General features: G+C 38.8%; 1 protein-coding gene across 1 annotated transcript in view; it reads right to left on the bottom strand.

The window, feature by feature from the left end:
• Window positions 1-21,070, bottom strand: part of aff2 (AF4/FMR2 family, member 2) — a gene marked incomplete at its 3' end in the record, with an annotated part of 322,371 nt that overhangs the window by 13,165 nt on the left and 288,136 nt on the right. The window contains exons 10-17 of the mRNA XM_079839776.1: window positions 19,579-19,741; window positions 15,757-16,803; window positions 13,500-13,615; window positions 7,068-7,326; window positions 5,106-5,242; window positions 4,864-4,927; window positions 2,673-2,809; window positions 1,679-1,750 (exon numbers count right to left, since the gene is read on the bottom strand). Coding sequence (XP_079695902.1) covers window positions 1,679-1,750; window positions 2,673-2,809; window positions 4,864-4,927; window positions 5,106-5,242; window positions 7,068-7,326; window positions 13,500-13,615; window positions 15,757-16,803; window positions 19,579-19,741 — 1,995 coding nt within the window. The remainder of the gene's footprint in view (window positions 1-1,678; window positions 1,751-2,672; window positions 2,810-4,863; window positions 4,928-5,105; window positions 5,243-7,067; window positions 7,327-13,499; window positions 13,616-15,756; window positions 16,804-19,578; window positions 19,742-21,070) is intronic.

Raw genomic sequence — 21,070 nt, 5'->3', positions numbered from 1 at the left:
GAAAGACTGGCAGCTGAATTCCAATCTGCGCTGATGACTGTCATCCCGCTATAAGCGCAAAACTAACCTTGACATTCAAAATAAACAAGCCGCCGCGGCGTGACAGGCAGGCAGAGAACGGGCGGCTTTTATCTGGGCGAGAATATGTTTCTGCCGTCACCATGTGGAAATCTTTCATTATCCTCTAATAGCTTAATGAAATACAGGAATAATGATCCACTCTAAGCTGATTAAGCGCTTTAGCAGTGTTTTAAAGCTTCCTTCCAGATACGGATGATTGTCGTCGAGCGATGGCTGAGAGGAGATTTAACTGGCTGCTAGAGCAAAGCGCTGGATTTAGCCTCTGATGGTACGCGGGGAACGGCGTTGGAGTTATAATACCACCCGTAACGCCCTTAGAAGGCCCTAACGCTAACGCCACTTCAAAACAACTACATCAGTTGGGTTATCAATGGAATTGGCATTTTGACCTCCATGCATGTTGGGTGTGTAACTGCAGTAACTGCATATGACACTTTAAATAAAATCGTTTTCCCTCAAATAGGCACTGCTCTAATCTGACATCTTGGCATACCGTCTTGGCTGCATTGTGGGTCATTATGGCTACAAAGTCAAGAAAGGTTCTTCTAATTGACATTTAAAGATACTGACCCAGGTTCATCTTTTTCTGTGACTTTAGGGGTGGGAAATCTCATATAACCTGCATAACTCTCGAAGCAAAGCAGAATGTAGAAATATTGGTCACACTTTAGATTAGGGTCCAATTCTCACTATTACCTATAAATTTTACCTCAATAAACTCCTAATTTACTGCTTATTAATAGGTAGGAAGGTAGTTGTTAAGTTTAGGTATTGGGTAGGATTAAGGGATTTGGAATCAAAGACTTTAAATATAGGAAGACAGTGCACTCTGATTAATTATGAATGGGAGAAAGTGCAACGCCCAATATGGTGAATAAGCCCCGCCTTCTAAATTAAAGAGCCAATCGTTGATTAGTAAAGTCATCGTGTCACTCCAGCTGCCGTTAGAAGCTCCGGTTGCTATAGAAACAGGCAGTGCTCTGAGTCGCACATGCGCATTAGCTTTGTCCAGACTGAAAAATGCTGTTTTTTGTCATGCCCGAGAGGTGTTTCAAAGATGGCCGCATAGTGAAATGACTTGTCTTGAAAGGGACTTTGGTATGTGGTCATGCAGAATAAGGCATTAATAAGCGCTTAATTTGTACTAATAAACAGCCAATACCCTAGAAATATGCATGCTAATAAGCAAAGTTAATAGTAGGGCCGATTCCTTACTCGAATTCAAAAAATAATTGAGGCAAAAATAATGATGTGATGGTCACATGATCCTTCAGAAATCATTCTAATATGATGATTTCCTGCTCAAGAAAAATTTTGAAATGCTGAAAACAACTTTGATGCTTAATATTTTTGTGGAAACTGTGATAATTGTTCATGATTCTTTGATGAATACAAAGTTCAAAAGAACAGCATTTATTTGAAATAGATTTTTTTTTTGTGACTAACGATTTTACTGTCACTTCTTGATCAATTAAATGTGTCTTTAATACTTAATTAAGCATTCATTTCTTAAAAAAAACAAACAAAAACATATGACCCCTCAACTTTTGAATGGTACATACATATACGTATGATTAAATATAAATGGCGAACTTACCACAGTACAGCGAGCTTCTTCTCAGCTATTGTGGCGGAATGACTGGTGAAGTTCTTTAATCTCATTGCGTACCTTAAATAACAAAAGTACATGAGTTACAGAAACATGATAGAACTATAGGTAATGAATATCATCTTTTATTTTTGGAATTTTCAAGATTCAAGAGGTATGGATGCTTGTTTCCGCCACAGAATAAAAAATAAAAAAGGTAATTGCGACTTTATGTCTCGCAATTCTGACTTTATAACTCGCAATTGCGACTTTATATCTCGTAATTCTGAGATATAAAGTCGCAATTGCAGAATTGTGAGACATAAAGTCAGCATTGAGAGATATTAAGTCAGAATTGCAAGTTATAAAGTAAGAATTATATTTTTCTCAGAATTTCGAGATGTAAAGTCGCAATTGTGAGATAAAAAGTCGGACGATTTTCGCGCGCATTTATCGCCGACGTTTAACGCTTAGGACTAAACAAAAAGTGCCAATGTGAGTGTGCACACCGACGCACAAAATGGCAGGAGTAAAAGCATTTTAAAAAAAAAAATGCCTTGGGTTCATTTTTTTTTACGTGTCGCGTTAAAAACTGTCCAACCAATGAGATCGCCGCTTCACATGCCTGGAGCTGCTGAAGTTACAATAAAACATGACAGGGTGGTGTTCAAAAAGAAGAAGATGAGGTGCCAATGCTGCTTGCCAGTTAGCAAAAAGTGTATGAATGGTTTTGGCAAGCATGTAAATACTGTCTCTCTTCTTCTGCTACGTGACAAGCGAGTGTCAGAAGCGTAAAGTGGCGCAGCACCACCTTGTGTACCGGGAGCGCCATCTACTGAATTTGCACGTTCACTCGGCGCATCGCCTGTGAAAATCGCTTCGGTGTGAACACAAAACGAAAAACGCTGGCGATAAGCGTGTGCGATAATCGTCCTGGGGTGCACAGGCCTTTAACATGTTTTACTCTGTGGCGGAAACAAGCTTCCATAAAGAGGGCACTGACCTGATGAGCTCTACAGTTTCTGAGTACATTGTGTATGGTGACTTGGCCTCTAATGGGTCCCGTTCCATGGCGTTGCCGCATTCAATGAATGAGAGCGCCCCGTCTGCGTAATTCACAGCTTTGCCGAACTTGTCCATCTGTGAAGCAAAAGTGGTGTTAAAGGTTGAGATATTTCCGCAAATGAAAAAGACTGAGGTAATTTTCAAAAGCTCTTAAAGGCATATAGAAAACAGATATCATCGGAGGAGGAAATAAAGCCATTAGGCTGAGGTAATTCTCGAGTCTGAAGATGTAATGCAGGTCTCTATGATAGAGCAGATTTATGGCCACCGGACTGGCATACATTTCCAACTTCACGACAAGTTTATGATTCAGAACAGTTCATTCCATGTTGGTAAAGTTGTACGAAGTGCTTTTCTCTACATTCAGGGATTATGTTTTTCATCCTGACTTATCGGTACGACCTCGTAAAGGCTAACTTTAACTCTCGTGTCTCGTTTCTCAAACACAAACTAATCAATAGTACTAAACCACATTACGCCTGCCTCCGAAAACCCAACTCCACAGACAAGCACAAACAATAAGAGCATATCTCATCTCCATAGGAGCGTAAAATAGATTTACTGACCACTTGCCTCTGCCGGCACTTCAGGAGCCGAGTCCATTCGTTTTCAAGTGAGCCCTTCAATACGGAGCGAGCGGACGCCCGGGATTCATTACACGCCTGCCACTATGCTCATGTAACGCTTGCAATCAATTCCCTTTACTTTGTATTCATGACTAGGCCTATACATCGTCATAGCGATTTATGACAGAGAGGATGTAACTTGCGATAATGGACAATGTCTCCAGAGATAATTGCCTGGATCCAATTATTAGGGGGTCTGGGGGTCTGTTTTGTAAATCTCTAACAAAGCTCCTGCTTTATGGATGCTAAGGGCAGACACAAGGGCTCTCGCTCGCCCAGATTGGAAAGTCTTCAATTATAAAAGGTCTGCCGAGAGAGCTTTTTCTCAGCTTGCTAATGGCTCTCTGTAGCGGAAGGGTTATGTGTCCGTGTAGTTAAGAGCAGTGTGACAGGAATTTTTCATCTACTCTTGCTGAGTGCTAACTTCCCATCAGAAAGAAAGATCGCTAAAGATTGCGCGAATTTCTCTGAGGCTGCAGGAATTAGTCTCTGGCATCGCAGATTATTCTTCTGAGTAAAAGACTTTATAGTTTTGCATATGTCTCCTTTAGAGTTTTGGAAGAGATCTGAACAATGTTACCAACAGTGTTTAGGTGCCAAAATATCAGATTCCCACACTATTACAACGCCTTATATATAGATTGCATTCTCAATGAGCCATTTTAGCCGATTCAATCTTTTAGACCTGAACAAAGTTACAAGAACCACTAGAAATGTTCTTTGACGTTTTAAAATGAAAGATATATTATTAGTAGTAGTTAATAATGTTATTTTTAATATTATTTTGATATAATAATAAAAATTCCGGTGGCTTTTTCAGGCCAGGAAATTTTATATATTTATAAGATATCTCCAATTTTACTATAACCATGGAAAGAGTAAACACTTATCACAACATTGAGAATTATCAGATCAATAAGGTTTTATGTTGAAAAAAATCAGTTATTTAATCAGTGGATTTTATTTAAAGATGGTGATTAATTTAAACAAATTATAAAGACACACTAAAACACTACTAATATATACTGTAAAAAGTGCTAACCTGCAATTGTTATCTTAAAGTGTTGTGTTTTACCTGATTTAACCAATAAAAATGTGTTTTGTTAGTATAAATTCATGTATATAGGTTGGTTAAATTATGCTAAATAATATTTTGGACTTGAATAAAACCATTTTTATGTTACCGCTTTTTTCTCTCTCAGTGTACTGTCTTTCCGTGTTTTATTCTATACAGCTTTTTTAGTATAATTGCGATAGTATTCTAGTTTTTATTTTATATTTTCTGTTTTCATTTAAATTTTGGTTTAGATTTTTAAAAATATGTTTTTATAGTTTTCATTTTTATTTTAGTTTTAATTTGAATTATCAAGTTAAACTAAATGAAAACAAGAAATGTTGAAATATTGAAAGGTTTACTATATTTGATTTTATTTCAAGTAACAAAAATGCTCTTTTTATGGTTAAATTTTTTTGCTGTCATATAGATGTATTATAAATACTTACCAAAGCATCTGCCTTGTGCTTCAACTTCTTAGCTTCCTGCATGTAGTAATCTGCATTGTGAACTCTGTAATGATATAAAGTGTGATTAAGATGTGTTTGTCTTTCACATCTGCCATTGTGTGCATAAACATGAACCTGAAATATGTAGAGCTACTACAAAATTGAAACACAGTTCATGTAACATGTATTACCAAGTACACATGTCAGTTATTACTCATAAAAATCACAGGGCTGTTACGTACGTGTTATTAAATGTGAGTTTAGGTCTCCTGGGCTCCATTTGCTCAATGGACAGCGTTGAAGGATTTGACCAGAGGTCTGTGTCCGACTGACCATTGCCATGAAAACCGATGGACGGCTTGCTGTGACCATCCTCCTCCTGGAAAAGCAAGAGAACATTAAAATCATAATTAGCCCTTAACAGCTTGAATAATACATAAAGGATCCATTCACTCTCTGTCTGTTCTGCATCTGCTCAGTGTTTTTATTTTTTGGGCCGTTTAGTTAGATTGATTTTGGATGATGGGCACATGGGAGCCATTCACTTGTCTACAAAGCTATTTTGAAACCTTTCCAAGAAGGTAATGAGCGAGGGATCTATCTATCTATCTATCTATCTATCTATCTATCTATCTATCTATCTATCTATCTATCTATCTATCTATCTATCTATCTATCTATCTATCTATCTATCTATCTATCTATCTATCTATCTATCTATCTATCTATCTATCTATCTATCTATCTATCTATCTATCTATCTATCTATCTATCTATCTATCTATCTATCTATCTATCTATCTATCTATCTATCTATCTATCTTACCTAACTACCTACCTATCTATCTATTAGGGATGCCACAATTCTCAATATAATATTGAACCGTTCGGTACGGCCTTCACGGTTCAATACGGGCTTGTGAATTGCGTTTTTTTCGGTTTCGCATTTAATTAATTATTTTTCTACAAATTCTATCATTTGCCTCCATCCCAATACTGAACAACGCGACATACATTCACATCACACGTTAGTGGTGGAGTTATACTCACGGAACACTATAGTAATTCACAATCACGAAAGTTCATTATTTGCATGCGTTTTAAAGCCTTGCCTGTTTCATTCGCGTGCGCGGTTTGAACATGCGCTTTTCAGAGCGCGCGCACTAAAAGCCTGTCAAACACGTGATTACAGGACTAAGTAGTCGTCTTACTGCGCTAATACTGTCAAATACACACTAGGTTAACATAAACACAGTCGGTTATGTCTAAAGTGAAAGTAAAATCCCAATCGTTTCTGTATATCAGATGCACGCAGGTCTTAAAATGACAACAGGGCAGTAGTGAACACGTGGTCCTTAAAGTGACAGTTCACCTATAAAATGATGTCATTATTTACTCACTCTAATATTGTTCCAAACCTGTATTCATTTCTCGATGACAGAATTTTCATTTTTGAGTGAAATATCCCTTTAGTGTTAATACAACAACAAAAGACAAAGAGAAAATCCCTCACTGCTCTTGACTGAAAAACTAATACAGTAGCTTTAATAAGAATCAATGTATATTTTATAGTGAAGTCTATGTAGTGTTTTATTTTTACATTCATTCATTCAATTTAATACTTAAATGCTGCTGTACAGCTCTGAGCTGCCAGTGTAAATCTTTAAATATATTTATTTTATATTATACAATACACTAGGAATGTGTACAAGGGTTTTTTAAGTAAAGCTTTAAGTTTAAGTAAGGTTTTTCAATTCTTTTAAGTAAAATAAAGAAAGAGTATTGCAATAAAAAAAAATGTCTTTTTTCTCTTTAACCTCTTGCTGTTCCTATCGCCTAAGAATAGAATAACAAAAAATGTATGTGACAAGCCATCAGAACCGAACCGAACCGAAAACCGTGGTTAAAAACCGAGGTATGTTTTGAACCGTGGACTAACTGTATTGTTGCATCCCTACTATCTATCTATCTATCTATCTATCTATCTATCTATCTATCTATCTATCTATCTATCTATCTATCTATCTATCTATCTATCTATCTATCTATCTATCTATCTATCTATCTATCTATCTATCTATCTATCTATCTATCTATCTATCTATCTATCTATCTATCTATCTATCTATCTATCTATCTATCTATCTATCTATCTATCTATCTGTCTCTCTGTCTGTCTGTCTCTCTGTCTATGATAGACTTACAGTGCTGGTCTTGGAATGGGAGAAGGATTTGTTATCTCCTTTGCGGTGTTTGTGTGATGAGGACGATGATGAAGAGCAGTGGGCAGGCTTTGTGCGGGTGGAGGAGAGGGTGTTTGGGACGGTGGAGATACATCCTTCCTGACTGAGAGAACTGCATTCACTGCTCCTCCGTGGGCGGCCCACTGGCTCATCGGACAGCGGTGACAGTAGAGGCGGTAACAGCTTATCCTCCCGTTTGCGAAGTTGCTTCTTCAAGGAACTTGGCAGAAAAAAAAATAGAAAACATGTCAAAGGTTTCTGTCTGTACACATACAGGACACTACAAGACTAATTGCGGCCCAATAAATTAGCATTTTCTCAAACATTTTATGATACTTCTTAAAACAAGGACACTTTGTTAAACACTTCTCAATGTAAACGGCATCACTTAATTGAATGTTAACAGACAGGACAACCCATTGGGTGAATTCAGGATGATTGGGACACTTTTTGTCATTGAAATGACTTGGAAACGTGTCCCAATCACCCTGAATTTGCCCTGTGTGCCAAAATATTGGATTTGTGTTTTAGGACTTATAATGTAAGTGCAGCATAAGACCTAATTTTAATGAGCGAGGCAAAGAAATCACATGGACTGGTTGTAGCTAGAACAACTCCCCTGATAATGACTAGATGCTTTAGCTTAACAGACTGAGAATTTTTTTTTTCCTATTTATAAACATACTTATTAAGTACACTGGAAAGAGAAGGCGGAAGGTAATGAAAATAATCTTTAAATTAAATTGAAGAATTATATGGAAATGTACTATGCACATAGTATGTATATGTTTATACTATTTCTGTCTTGTTTTCCAGTAAAACAATATCTATACATTAACAATAAATAATATTCTAAAAATTATAATGATAATCAACACCACCACCACCACCACCACCATCATCATCACACATTAGGAGAAGTAATACTGAAAAGATATTAGGACTTCAGAGAATGTATCTTAAATTAAAGGGGTCCTAAAATGCCCATTTTTACAAGGTGTAAAATAAGTCTCTGATGTTCCCAGAGTGTTTATGTGAGGTTTTAGTTAAAAAAAATCACAAAGATCATCTTTTATAGCATGTTACAGATAATTTTTTATAGCATGTTAAGCAAAAACAAAAACGCAAAAACGCACAGTTTTTGTTTGTGTCCCTTTAAATGCAAATGAGCTGCTGCTCCCGGCCCCCTTTCAGGAAGAGGGCGGAGCTTCAAGAGCTCATGTTAGCAGATCTAATTACCTCATGCAGTTACGCACTGAAAAGGTCTGAAACTGTTCAGCCTTTTATGTTCAAACCGGACAATGATGGAGAGACTCAAGAAGAAGTGACAACATGTAGACTGCAACAGGGCGTTTCTGAATGGTTAGTTGATGAATTTATGTAGCTGATGTGGAGTTAACTATATTCAAGACTTTGATTAGCATATTCGGTCATGATAATCTATAAATCGCTCTTGTGGGAAGTCTTGTTAGATTCCTTCCGATCCAGAAATGCTGCATGAAGATAGAAAAAGTATAGTTTAGTTTAACCTTGCTTTTATGACATGCTGTTGCATTTGTGTTGCGTCCTGTATTGCAATAAATGTGAAAAGACGGATGCAACAGTTTAAGCGACTTCTAAATGTGCTCGACTACAACAAATCTTCCTCTTCTCTAAAGCAGCCTAACATGGCATTTGTTGCGTGATCCCGGGGGCAGGGTTTATGTCAATTTTAGGGTTAGTGATGTCACTATAAAAATAAAATATCTTCCTTTGTTTTGAACTTTGAGCGTCGTAACTTTGCAGATGTTGTTTATGCTCAAAGCAACATTACACACTAACCAAAGTTACAGTTTTTCTCCATTGGTTTCGCTCATTTCTTGAAACAGAAATTACATTCTCAAAACAACATGGACAAATCTCCAAACCACTTGGCAATTGTTCACAACAGAATAGCATTTCTCATTAATTTCATCAAATTGCAAATGTCTAAGTACATGTCTCAATGTCTCAGTACATCTTTGCAATGGATTAAGTACAGGTAGCCTACATTTAGCACAGTTTGCAAATGATTAGATCTTGTTGATCTAAACTGATTGTGTGATTCTCAGTCTAATGGTCGTTCGCTCCAAAACGTATCAGCATCATTTCATTGTATAAGTCATCACATGCACAATAGTCTGTTCAATTGTCAAAATTAGTCAAGAACATAATACCATGAATACCATGAATCCCTTGGAACATTTGATAAATTTATTACAGCAATTGACAGTCAGGTGACTGTGAAAGCTGTCAAACATATATGTAAAGAGCTTGACCATGCAGGACCAGTACAATTTCTGAACATGGAGGCACCTGGCCAAGTAAATGAACAAGAGAGGGGAAGAGAGGGGAAGGGGGGATGAGAGGGGAAGTGGGTAGAGAGTGGAAGAGAGGGGAAGGGGGGATGAGAAGGGAAGTGGGTAGAGAGCGGAAGAGAGGGGAAGGGGGGATGAGAGGGGAAGTGGGTAGAGAGGGGTAGAGAGGGGAAGGGGGATGAGAGGGGTAGAGAGGGGAAGGGGGAATGAGAGGGGAAGAGAGGGGAAGTTGGGTAGAGAGGGGTAGAGAGGGGTAGAGAGGGGAAGAGAGGGGAAGGAGGATGAGAGGGGAAGTGGGTAGAGAGGGGTAAAGAGGGGAAGAGAGGGGAAGGGGGATGAGAGGGGAAGGGGGAAGAGAGGGGAAGTTGGGTAGAGAGGGGTAGAGAGGGGTAGAGAGGGGTAGAGAGGGGAAGAGAGGGGAAGGGATAGAGAGAGGAAGAGAGGGGAAGGGGGGATGAGAGGGGAAGTGGGTAGAGAGGGGTAGAGAGGGGAAGGGGGATGAGAGGGGTAGAGAGGGGAAGGGGGAATGAGAGGGGAAGAGAGGGGAAGTTGGGTAGAGAGGGGTAGAGAGGGGTAGAGAGGGGAAGAGAGGGGAAGGAGGATGAGAGGGGAAGTGGGTAGAGAGGGGTAAAGAGGGGAAGAGATGGGAAGGGGGATGAGAGGGGAAGGGGGAAGAGAGGGGAAGTTGGGTAGAGAGGGGTAGAGAGGGGTAGAGAGGGGTAGAGAGGGGAAGAGAGGGGAAGGGATAGAGAGAGGAAGAGAGGGTAAGGGGGGTAGGAAGAGGTAGACCTGGAGTAAGATGTGGCCAAAGAAGACAGGGACCAAAGTTATCAGATGCGATTCTACTGAGTACCCATGGGTTGACTATAGAGAGAGGCTGGACAGAGACTTCAGCCCAACCTCAGCAGATATAAAAAACAAACCTTTGAAAACGCATGAATGAATCGAATGATTTTACAAATGTGGAGAGAAATAAATATTTTCATCAATATGCATGCAGTACTGGTCTTGTGTGTACTGTTTGGTCAATATATTCATATACTTTACTCTAACAATATCTCAGAAAAAAAAATCTAACCCAGATTATATCATTAGAAAAGTAGAAATTTTACAAGTGTTTACAGTAAGATTGAGAACAGCAGTGAGTGGATGGCCAGGAGGGTGAGGATGGTAATTTTCATAGTTTTTTTGTTTGTGTGTTATATTACAGTATATTATGCTGTATACATTTTCTTTTTACTCTGATGTATGGAAGTTACTTTATGTGTGTGAATGATAATGGTTACAATTTCCTTGGAGGCTACTCTTACCCTAAAATCCTATTTCTTTATTTCAGTTTTATACACAATTGTATTCTGTTAGCTAGACAAAAATGAAGGACTGGGCTAAGACTGAAAGGTGGATATCAGGGATATTTCAATGGTCCTCTGCCATAGTGACAAAACATCTAAACATTTTGACTTGCAGTGCTTACACAATGCCAAAGGGACAAAGCATTTTGCGGGCACTGACTGTTTAAATGAGAAGGAAATTTAGTTTTGACACATGAGTGAACTGTTTTGGGAAAGGTATGAGCTTTTGCAGGTGAACCATGGTGTTGTGCCAAACCATCCACGTTATTTTGGCAAAAGCACCAAGAGAGTTGAGAACGTCCGGTCTGTTTCAAGAAATGAGCCAAATCAATTGAGAAGGATCTTTGCTATTTTGGTGGCACTGACCATCTATATGGGAAAGGAATTTAGTTCTGAAGCATGAGTGAACAGTTTTGGGAGAGATATTAGCTTTTGCAAGTGAGCTATAGTGTTGTGCTGAACTGTAAGACTGTTTTGCCAAATTATCTTACAATTTTGAGAATGTAATTTCTGTTTCAAGAAATGAGCCAAACCAATGGAGAAAAACTGTAAAAAAGTGAAATCATAACCAACCACCCCTTTAAGCTTTTACCCCACTCTCATAGCCAAATACTTCACACAATGGCCTGTGTTGTAAGGAAAATAAAAGTATAGTGAAGATACATTCTCTGAAAACATCTTAAAACTGACGATGATGCAATGCTTTTTGCACAACAGCACCCCATCTGGTGATTCCTGGTTTTACCGGCCAGAATAGAGATGCCACTCATTAAAGGAACACTCCACTTTTTTTGAAAATAGGCTCATTTTCCAACTCCCCTAGAGTTGAAGAGTTGAGTTTTACCATTTTCTAATCTATTCAGCTGATCTCCGGGCCTGGCGATAGCACTTTTAGCATAGCTTAGCATAGATCATTGAATCTGATTAGACCGTTAGCATCTTGCCCGGAAATTGGCTGAATGGATGTGAAAACGGTAAAACTCAACTTTAACTCTAGGGGAGTTGGAAAATGAGTCTATTTTCAAAAAAGTGGAGTGTTCCTTTAAATGCTTTAAGAACGATAGTCTAACGCCGACTGCTCAGACATGCAACCTTCAGCAAAAATCTGTTTTCTCCAAAACTCCATGTGGCGACACATATGTGGATTACTACTTGCATCAGAACAAAAATATGAAGAAAAAATCCCAATGTGTCCATGTTTTTGTGACAGGTGTAGTTTCACAGAGAGACAGAGACTGTCGGCTGATTATATATTTGATGCTGCAAGTGAGGGACCTTTTTTTTTTAATACGATGAGTTTTTTTTAATATACAATAATGTAAAATGTTTCAAGGCCAGTAAGAAATATGTATGGTCTTTAAATGTTCTCTATTTACTTGACATTAATGCTGCATTTGCCCCAAGCCTACTACAGGTCAATGGTTTTAAATTCAGCATAAAGACAAGGACAAAACAGCAGACAAGAAATGACTTTGTTCATGTGTTTTTGGGCTCTTCAGAATATACAGAGACTGGCTGAAAGAAATGCTCTCAGCTCAACTGCTAACGTTGCATCTCAGCACAAAACTAAACCCTAATTAAAGAGTAAAGCTTCTTTTGCAATTTAAAGGAGCTACCACTGACATACAGTATATTATTTTATACAGGGTGTAATTTTGTTGAAAATATGATACTATATTCTGCTCTCTCTTTTATTATTTTCACTCTTTGTGGCAGTAGGGTCATTTGCGATAAATCAAATGTTCCTTTTTGTTCCCTTTACTAGAACAATATGGGACAGGCAAAAGGTAATGTGCAGATGAAAGTGGATGTGGTGGCATGTGCTCTGATATAAACTTGGCTAAATTAATTTACATAACTGCTTGCATGTCTAAACTTAGCCTAAGTGCTAAATAAAGAAGCTCCACTGAGACACACTGTCCTGGACAGCAGCATATTTTTTGCCTTGGTTTATTAGGCTGAAAATATGCTATAAAACATAAGTCTCATCAGTTAACAACACTTAATAAAAAAGCTTCTTTGCTTTCCTAATTCAATTAAAAGGGTGAATGAGCTGATTTAAAACACACCGAGCAGGTGATAGCAGTAAATAGCCCGGAGTGCTAAACACTTTCAGTAATAGACGTTAGCGGTGGCTAATAATTTAACGTAGCACTGCTGGTCGTATCATCAAGATTAGCTGGCGTTAGTCGTGTCGCAGTGCGGTGGGCACTCAGGCGGACAGGACAAGCACATGACCCCTGTCATGCTTGTGTCTTTGATGGGCTCTAGCCTGCCCTGACACTAATTGAATATCTAAAATTAGCGGTAGCCGTTGTGCTGGTGTCAGTGTTAAATTACTGTAATGCAGTGGGACAAAGCAGGCAAGCAGCTCGAGAGGGTGACCTGCTGCTCCCCCTGCATATCCCAGCATTCTCTCAAAGGACATAACACAGAGTGGGCTACTATGCTGAGTTGGCAAATCTCTTTGCACATGTGGCAAAAACATCAGGGGACATTGGCAGCATTACGAAACATTGCGGGCTCTTTATATAGAGGATTTCAGTGGAGTTCCTGAAGAAAAAAAACAGCAAAAGTTTGAATGCAATCTAATGAGTATCCTTATAATCTATTGAAAAGAACTAAATGCATTGGAAATCAAAACGAGACTATCACTAGGTGTGATAATGTAGGCAACAAGCCATGAGTCGGTATTGAATACTCACTCTTTTGTGCTGGAGACCTTGTGGTTGTGTATGGGCGAAATACAAGGAGGAAGCAGCAGTGCGTCTTTGTCCATCCGAAGCTTCTTGCCTCCACTCATCACATCACAGTGCTCAGACTGCAGAGAAAGTTAAGTTAATTACCCCTTTCTGTCCAGAATTTAACATGTTACTTAGCTTGGCAGGAGGAAGAACGAGTTGAAACATCTACATTAAGGGCCAGATTTACTAACAGCTTGCACCAGCGCAAACCCTCTTTTGGCATTAAAATACTACTGTCAGGATTTACTAAAGACACGCAGTGAAAATAAGCTCTGAAAAGGTGTGGACAGGGTTATTTTTGTGACCTTATTGCATATGCATTTGTATAGTTTCCCTTTCAGATGCAAAATTTATAATAAGGTTTGTGCTCGTCAATTTACTAGAGTTTGCACCATTATTTACAGGCCAAAAAAAGCATGTCTTAAACCAGACGCTGATTTGCGCTGCTCTTGGTAGATTGTGTTAGTCATTATGGAAAATATTTGCCAGTGTCCGTGTTTTAATTTGAGTGTCGTCAAGTTCAAGTTTATTGTCATATGCATAGTACAGAGTACCGCAGCAATTAAATACAATGTGCCTTAGCACCATCTGCACTTTTTTTTAAATTGTGCTCTCACGTTTATTTGCCCTGTTTAGTAAATCTGGCCCTAGGACTCAAACAAACATCTTTTATAGTCTAAGACTATATAGTGTTACTGTCTTAAATATTCTTCAGAATTGTGTACTGAGGTCTGGATAACCTGTTGGTGGTTAAAGGTCAGAGCTAATAACTAAGGGCATTTTCACAGATAGTACACTTTAAATTAACCAAAACAATTCCAGTTAATGTGAACCAGAAATAAAAATGACCTCAGAGCTTTTGGTGTTCACAATTTAAGTATACTTAATAAAAAGACCAAAATTAACCTCCTGAGGTAGTCTGAGTTTGAGTTTAGTCTTTAGTTTGTTTGAAAATTTGGGGTGTTCACATATGTTATATCGGCTCAATATCGCTTGTAGTGCTCAAATGAACTAGGTGAAAAAACGCCCTGAAAGGCAGAACATATGAATGTGCTGTCGGTGTGCCTGTCGGTGTTAAAGGCACAGCATGTAAGTTTCACCACTAGAGGTCACTTATTCAAAACAAAGGCATAGCTTGATGACGCTGTGAATGAGCGTAGAATCATGGGAGTTGTTGTCTTGCCTCTTCACCTCTACAGCCGATGGAAAGGAATCATGTTCATGAATGACCGAATGTATTAACGTTACGTGGTATGAAGCAGGACGTGCTGAGAGCCCTTGGGAGCGAAGGCTAATGAGAGAGACCTGCGCGAAACACCGGTCTCTGAGTTTTTATTCTGCTTATGTTGCAGTCGCCACTTCTGCTCTTTTTGTTGTGTATGTGGGGTTTGAGTATTGTGCTGTTTAACATGGTTAAAACAATCATACTAAATACATTTGAGTGTGTTGAAAGTTATGTTATAACTCTACTCTGTGCGTTCACTCTGTGGATGGTATGAGACAACTGTTGCATCTAGATCGATATTAGAATATCATATTAATAAAAACAGAATGATTAAATGACATGCAATTGATTTAAAACTATATAGTGTTGTCTCTGAGACATTGTAAAAACGTTACGCGGGGTGATCAAAAAAACAAGCGATTAACCGTGTTGCGCTGTATAATAATGATTCGATTTCTGTTGATAAATGTATATCCAAACAGTTGCTTGTCTGTTTAATAAAATACATATTATATTAAAGCGTCTTTGGTGTTTCCATGGTTTCGGATTCGACGTCATTGACAGGCGGCGCATGGACACAGTCCGTGTCCTAGTTAAAATGGCTGATTTCTCTGGATTTAAACATGGTTGGAGGTCAACAAAATATATAACATTGTTCTAGGGGTTTATGGATATTTTAATAAAAAAATCTTGCATATAGTGTGACATTAAGTTTTTTTGTATGCTCCTTTAGACAGAAACACCAGGGAGCTCTATGAAATAGACATGACACTAGATGGGATAATGCACTATATTATAAAACAATAAAAATATATAGTAGTTAAATATCTGCGCTGCTAATGAATTGTGTCCCTGGCAAAAGTGCATGTTGCAAAAAGGACCTGCTGAATGAGTGCTTGCTTAAAATAATAATTACATGATTAATTTGCTATTGCAGCCCTTGATTTTATAATTATAGAGCATGTAATGCAAGTGAGAATGTTTAACACTTGCCTTGTGTTTCCTCTTTGATTTGCTAGGGTTCTTTTCTGCAGGGATTGAGGCAGGTGACTGTTGCCGTCTGTGCTTGACACTGACCTCACGACACTCAGCCTTGGTTGGGGGAGGCTCTGGGGGATCTTGCCCCGGGATCCGTGACAGGAAGCTGAGTTCGATCTTAACCCAAAGGGACTTGATGTCCTCGAAATCTCTTAGCGGTGACAAAAGTTCATTTTGTACAATGGGGATGGGAGAAAAGAGGGGCTCTTCCAGGAGATCCGAGGCACCTGGGTCAGGAATGGAGGTGCTGCTTGTGCTGGTAAGGCTACTAACACTCAGGATATTGCTGTTGCAATCCTTGGATTTCAGGCTTAGGGTGTTGGGACCAGGACAGGGAAGCTGAACTTTGGTGAGTTCTTCAGGGTCTGAATGACACTCGGATGAAGAAGACTCTGTCTCTATGAATTCCTTAGACTTGGGGATGATCTTGTTGGGTCCTCTGTGCTTCTTTTTATCTTGAACAGGTGTGATATTAGTTGGTGCAGTGTTTGTTGTGGTGGTTCGAGGTTCCTTTCTTGGAGCTGTCTTGACCCCAGGGCCCTTGCCTCTAGGTTTTTGCGGTTCTAAAGGCGGGGGCTCTTTCTCTTTCGGGGTAGAACTTGAGTTTCCTGGTCTTGGCCAGTTGTGCTCCTCGCTGCTGGAAGATCGCTCTACCTTTTTGGGCTGCTTCTTGCCAGTGCTTCTCCTAGGGGGTGCTAGCTCCACTGAAGCTGGTGATTTCACCTTGGTGCTTTTGCTTTCTGGAGCCTTCTGACCAGTCTTGGGTTTGGCTTTCTCTCGGATGGGACTGAGCAATGTTCTCTCCTTGGGGTCTGCTGGTGCCAGTGCTGTGTTGGGCTTGTTCTTGCTGGAGCTCTGGTTCTCAGAGGCTTGGCTTTCACCAGGTTGAGAGCTGTTAAGCACATGGCTATCTGACTGGGTGTTGATTAGTGCTTTATTGTGAGGGTTAACTTTGTTCAGCCACTTATCTAGTTGCCACTTGTTTGTTGATGGAGGTTCAGGCTGGTGGAAAAAGACAAAACAAATAGTTGAATGTGACATTTTTCCATGAGGCCTACAATGTAAATGAATATATAGCAAAATAACGTAAAATAACATGGAAATCGAATTTGTAATGATGCATATCGGCACAGATTTCATCTGTCTTCAGTGTTGATTCATGGGAAGCTTGATGATTCAGTCATATGACTTTCACAGACCAATGAGCTGGCGCTATGATGAAAAGGCCATTAAGAGAGGAAGTCGTAAAACTCCTGAATAATGGAGGAAATGCTGTGAGTATTGTCCTGATGACTGCTCATAGCTCTCACTGCAAAGATAGTTTTATCAGCTATATTATCTCACGCCGATTGTTGTGTACCATTATGTTCGCGGACACAAGTAAATCTTTCCCACGAAGCCATAAACACTGTCTTGAATGCTCTAAATGATAGCAAATCATTCGGAAAAGGAAGCTGTGGAAATGAGTGGACATCCATATTAACCATTAAACTCACAGGGTAAGAAATTCAATTCAGTGCACTTTCCAATCAGACATGATGGTACGTTTTGAGACAAAAGGCAATCTCCTGACAAAATGACAAAATGTCAGAGAGATATTTCCGCCAATACAAGCGACCACATTTTATACTGAAAGCACTGGCGAAGATGATGAATTAACAATTGAGCGTGTCGAAATTGACAGGCCTCCCAATATTTCGCCACTGAGGCATCAGAGCTATGCGCCACCGCTTGAAAGCGAAACATCTTTCTGTAGACCAGAGCCCTTGCAGTGCTAAGATACGGATTCCCATTGGCCATCCCTGGCAGAGAGCAAAGCTATACACACAGAAGGGGCGATGAGAACCGAGAGATGTTTACTCTTGTGTAATGCTCTTAGGGAGCCCCGGGCAGGCTACTGCGGGACAACTTTAAAGCTGCCAATTAATCCTTTGAGGAGATCCTTTCAAAAATCCTACCCCTAACCCATGCTGAGAAAAACTCGGAGGGGGAAGGCTGCCTAAGTCTCTCTTTGCCTTTAGCGAAAGGAGAAAATAGACTTACTCCGATTCATCTCAGTTCTTTTGAAATGTCTGGTAATGGGCCCCATAATAATCATCTAAGAGAAATAATTGCAGAAGCTGGTATTCATTTACCTCAGGGCCTAGAGTTCAAAGGGTAAGAAAAACAGCATAACTGTAAATAACACTAAACAGAAGGGGTGAGAACTTCTACTCAAGCCTGTCAAGAACAAGTCCGGGTCATGCTTCACTACAAAATACAAATAAATAAATAAACATAAAAACAGCAAACAATATTTTTCTGTAGGTAGGTACATGATGCCTATAATTGGACCATTGTGATATTTATACACTGTAAAAAAAATTCAGGTCTCCAATTGAAAATGTTCTAGTGACCGATCACATCAAAATTTTTTAGTTGGCCAAATTTAATTTCTTGAATTTTAATTGAATTAAATTGCATCAATTCACAGAAATTCAATTTGGCCAACTGAAAAATTTAGATGTGATCGGTCACTAGAACATTTTCAATTGGAGACCTTTATTTTTTTTTACAGTGTATATTGTGACATTATTTTGATGACAATTAAATCAATTTCTCCCTCCAAATCTTATTACAATAATAATACAGTGATGTTTAGTTTTTAGTTTAGTTCATGTTATTATTATTATTAAAGAACAATGGAAACACAAATCCCTGAAGGCTATCAAATACAATACAAATACATTTATTACAGTATTTCCTTACACTACACCAATACAACATTTAAATAATAAATGGTTTCTCTCGGTACAGTAATGGATTGTTTTGAAAACAGAGGTGGTTTGAGCTGAAACGTTGCAAAAATACCACATTCAATACACAATCAATTTCATTTATATAACACTTTTTTTTTTTGCAATAAATACTGTTTAAAATCAGCTTCAAAAACAGTTACTTTTGCTTTAAATAAGTAAAAAAAAAAAAAAAAAAATTTGCTGAAATTTCTTAATTCTTGTCACCATTTTCAATATAATTTAAAAACATAATACTAGCCTAAAAAACTCTCAAGCTTACTGAAGACAAGTAAACAGTTATAAAGAAAGAGCAAAGAAAACAAACTAAAATAGAACAAAGACACAAATGACATAGACCTACTTGAAAAACTTCAAGCACTAGAAATGCTACATAAAATGTATAAAGTAATCAAAAAACAATGCATAGTCTTTACTGTGTAAACTAAATATACAATTATTCTTATTAAAGTTACAAGTGATTCAGTCAAGAGTGAGTGAGAGATTAACAGTGAGAGATTTTCTCTCTTTTTGTTGTTGTTTGAGGTAAATTTGGACGCTGTCACTTTAAGACCGGCTGCACGGATCCATTATACTCCTGTGTTGTTCTTTCTCAATTTCTCAGTTTCTCAATTGTTATGTTTACTTAAGACATAAATGACTCTTTTTACTTGTAAATACATGTCACTTTGACACATAGGTATGTATATTTAACCGGTCAAGCCCAAATTAGGCGGCAAAAAGCCCTCAGTTCAGTCCCCATGCTCTCTATGAGCAGCGTCTTCATGATAGAGGCGATAGTCCAAAATCTCTACTGGTTTAAAAATTTCTACTGGTTAATCGTGTCTACTGGTATATTGCCCACCTCTACCTCTAAATATTTCACCACTGAGTCATTAGGAATATTGTTCAAAAGCAGTTTTTATAGAAGTTTAGGAAAAATCTTAAGCCGTGGATAAGTGTGTGGATGTATTTGAGGGGAGTAAGGTGATCAGTAGCCTACCTCTGGTGTGGCAGCTCGGGACGTTCGGTTGCATTCACTGTCGCTGGAACTGCTCTCGCTGTCCGAGTCGGACTCTGAACTGCTCTCCGATTCGCTGGAGCTGCCCGAGGCGGCGCTGGAGTGACCGGTCGGTTCGCTGGTCCGCGGTGTGGTTCCAGGAAGGCTTTAGGCAAAAGAAGAGAGGAGAACATTCATAAACCAGTATGACACACTTTAAACCATTGACAGCACCGATGCAAATACAGGTTGTTTTATTAACACACCAGAAATGAATAAACAGCAGAAGAAACTGAGCCAATGCATTCATCAGCTGAACCTTTGACACGTTGTACCAGACAGGGCTGCAAGAATCTGCCTAACATAGTTACAAAAGGTATAATTCCCCCCAAATTTAAATTCTGTCATCATTTACTCACCCTAATGTTGTTAATCTGTTCTGAGAACTTCTGAAGAATGTTCATGCAGCTGTTTTCCGTACAAAAACAGTTTTTCTGTTCTATAGCAGCATTCGGGTTTGAACTGACATGATTTTGGAGTGAAATATTCCTAAATTTATATGGCCGAAGGGCTTGTCACATCATTTTACGGGGAGATTTAAAGAAAAAAGAAAGCATCATTTTTCCCATGCCAGCTCTCACGTTTTAGTTCAATGCTTTAAAACATCAGACGACGCAATTAAATGTAAATTAATATAATACCCTTGATATCTATTTTATCTGTACGTTTTTCTTTTTTCTTTAAATATATATATCTTTCAAGACTAGCTGATGCTGCTTTGGCAAACCAACTAATTAACAGACCACTGAACAAACTGATGATAGACAGAGATAGAGGGAAAATGAGAACGAAAAGAAAGCACTTGTTTACTTCTCCACCTCGGCTCAGTCTCAGAGTTATCAGTCATGCTCAGCATTATTTATGAGTTCATGAAAGGCCACAGCGCTCTAATCCAATAAGTACTTCACTTCTCAGGGTATTCTCAGATGTGGCCATCCAAGATTGTTCTACATGGAGTCAAACATGCCAGAAGGAGGCAAATTAAACTCCGTTTCCAAAGGTCAGACCAGGCTGCTTTATGTTGACACTTCATTAGAGATTATGTTACGACAGGAAAAGGCGCTCTGGTCTACAGCTGTGCCTGCAAGACACGGACAACACTAGCCAGGAAAGAAGAACCTGTCCCAGGAAAGTGAAAAAGCAAACAAGAAACAGATGCATGCCAAATCATGACATAAGCTTTATCCAAAATTGGCCACTTGTTCACTCGGGCACTGTCAGTGAAGAGAAAAAACCCTACAATCTACCTGACACCCAATGTGTGCTACAGTGAAAATGCACGTCTCATAATCAAATACCATCTGAAAGAAATAGGGCACTGTTACAGAAAAGACACAAAGGGCTTGGAATATGCTGTTCTTTCAAAACACCAACCTGTGTGACCTTTGTCTATGCAAATAGCGCTGATTGGTGTGATACAGACACACAAACCAAA

This window comes from Gobio gobio (assembly GCF_949357685.1).
Source record: "Gobio gobio genome assembly, chromosome: 16".
Taxonomy (NCBI): domain Eukaryota; kingdom Metazoa; phylum Chordata; class Actinopteri; order Cypriniformes; family Gobionidae; genus Gobio; species Gobio gobio.
The sequence above is the reverse complement of the archived record's forward strand: the minus strand, read 5'-3'. Positions and strand labels throughout refer to the sequence as shown.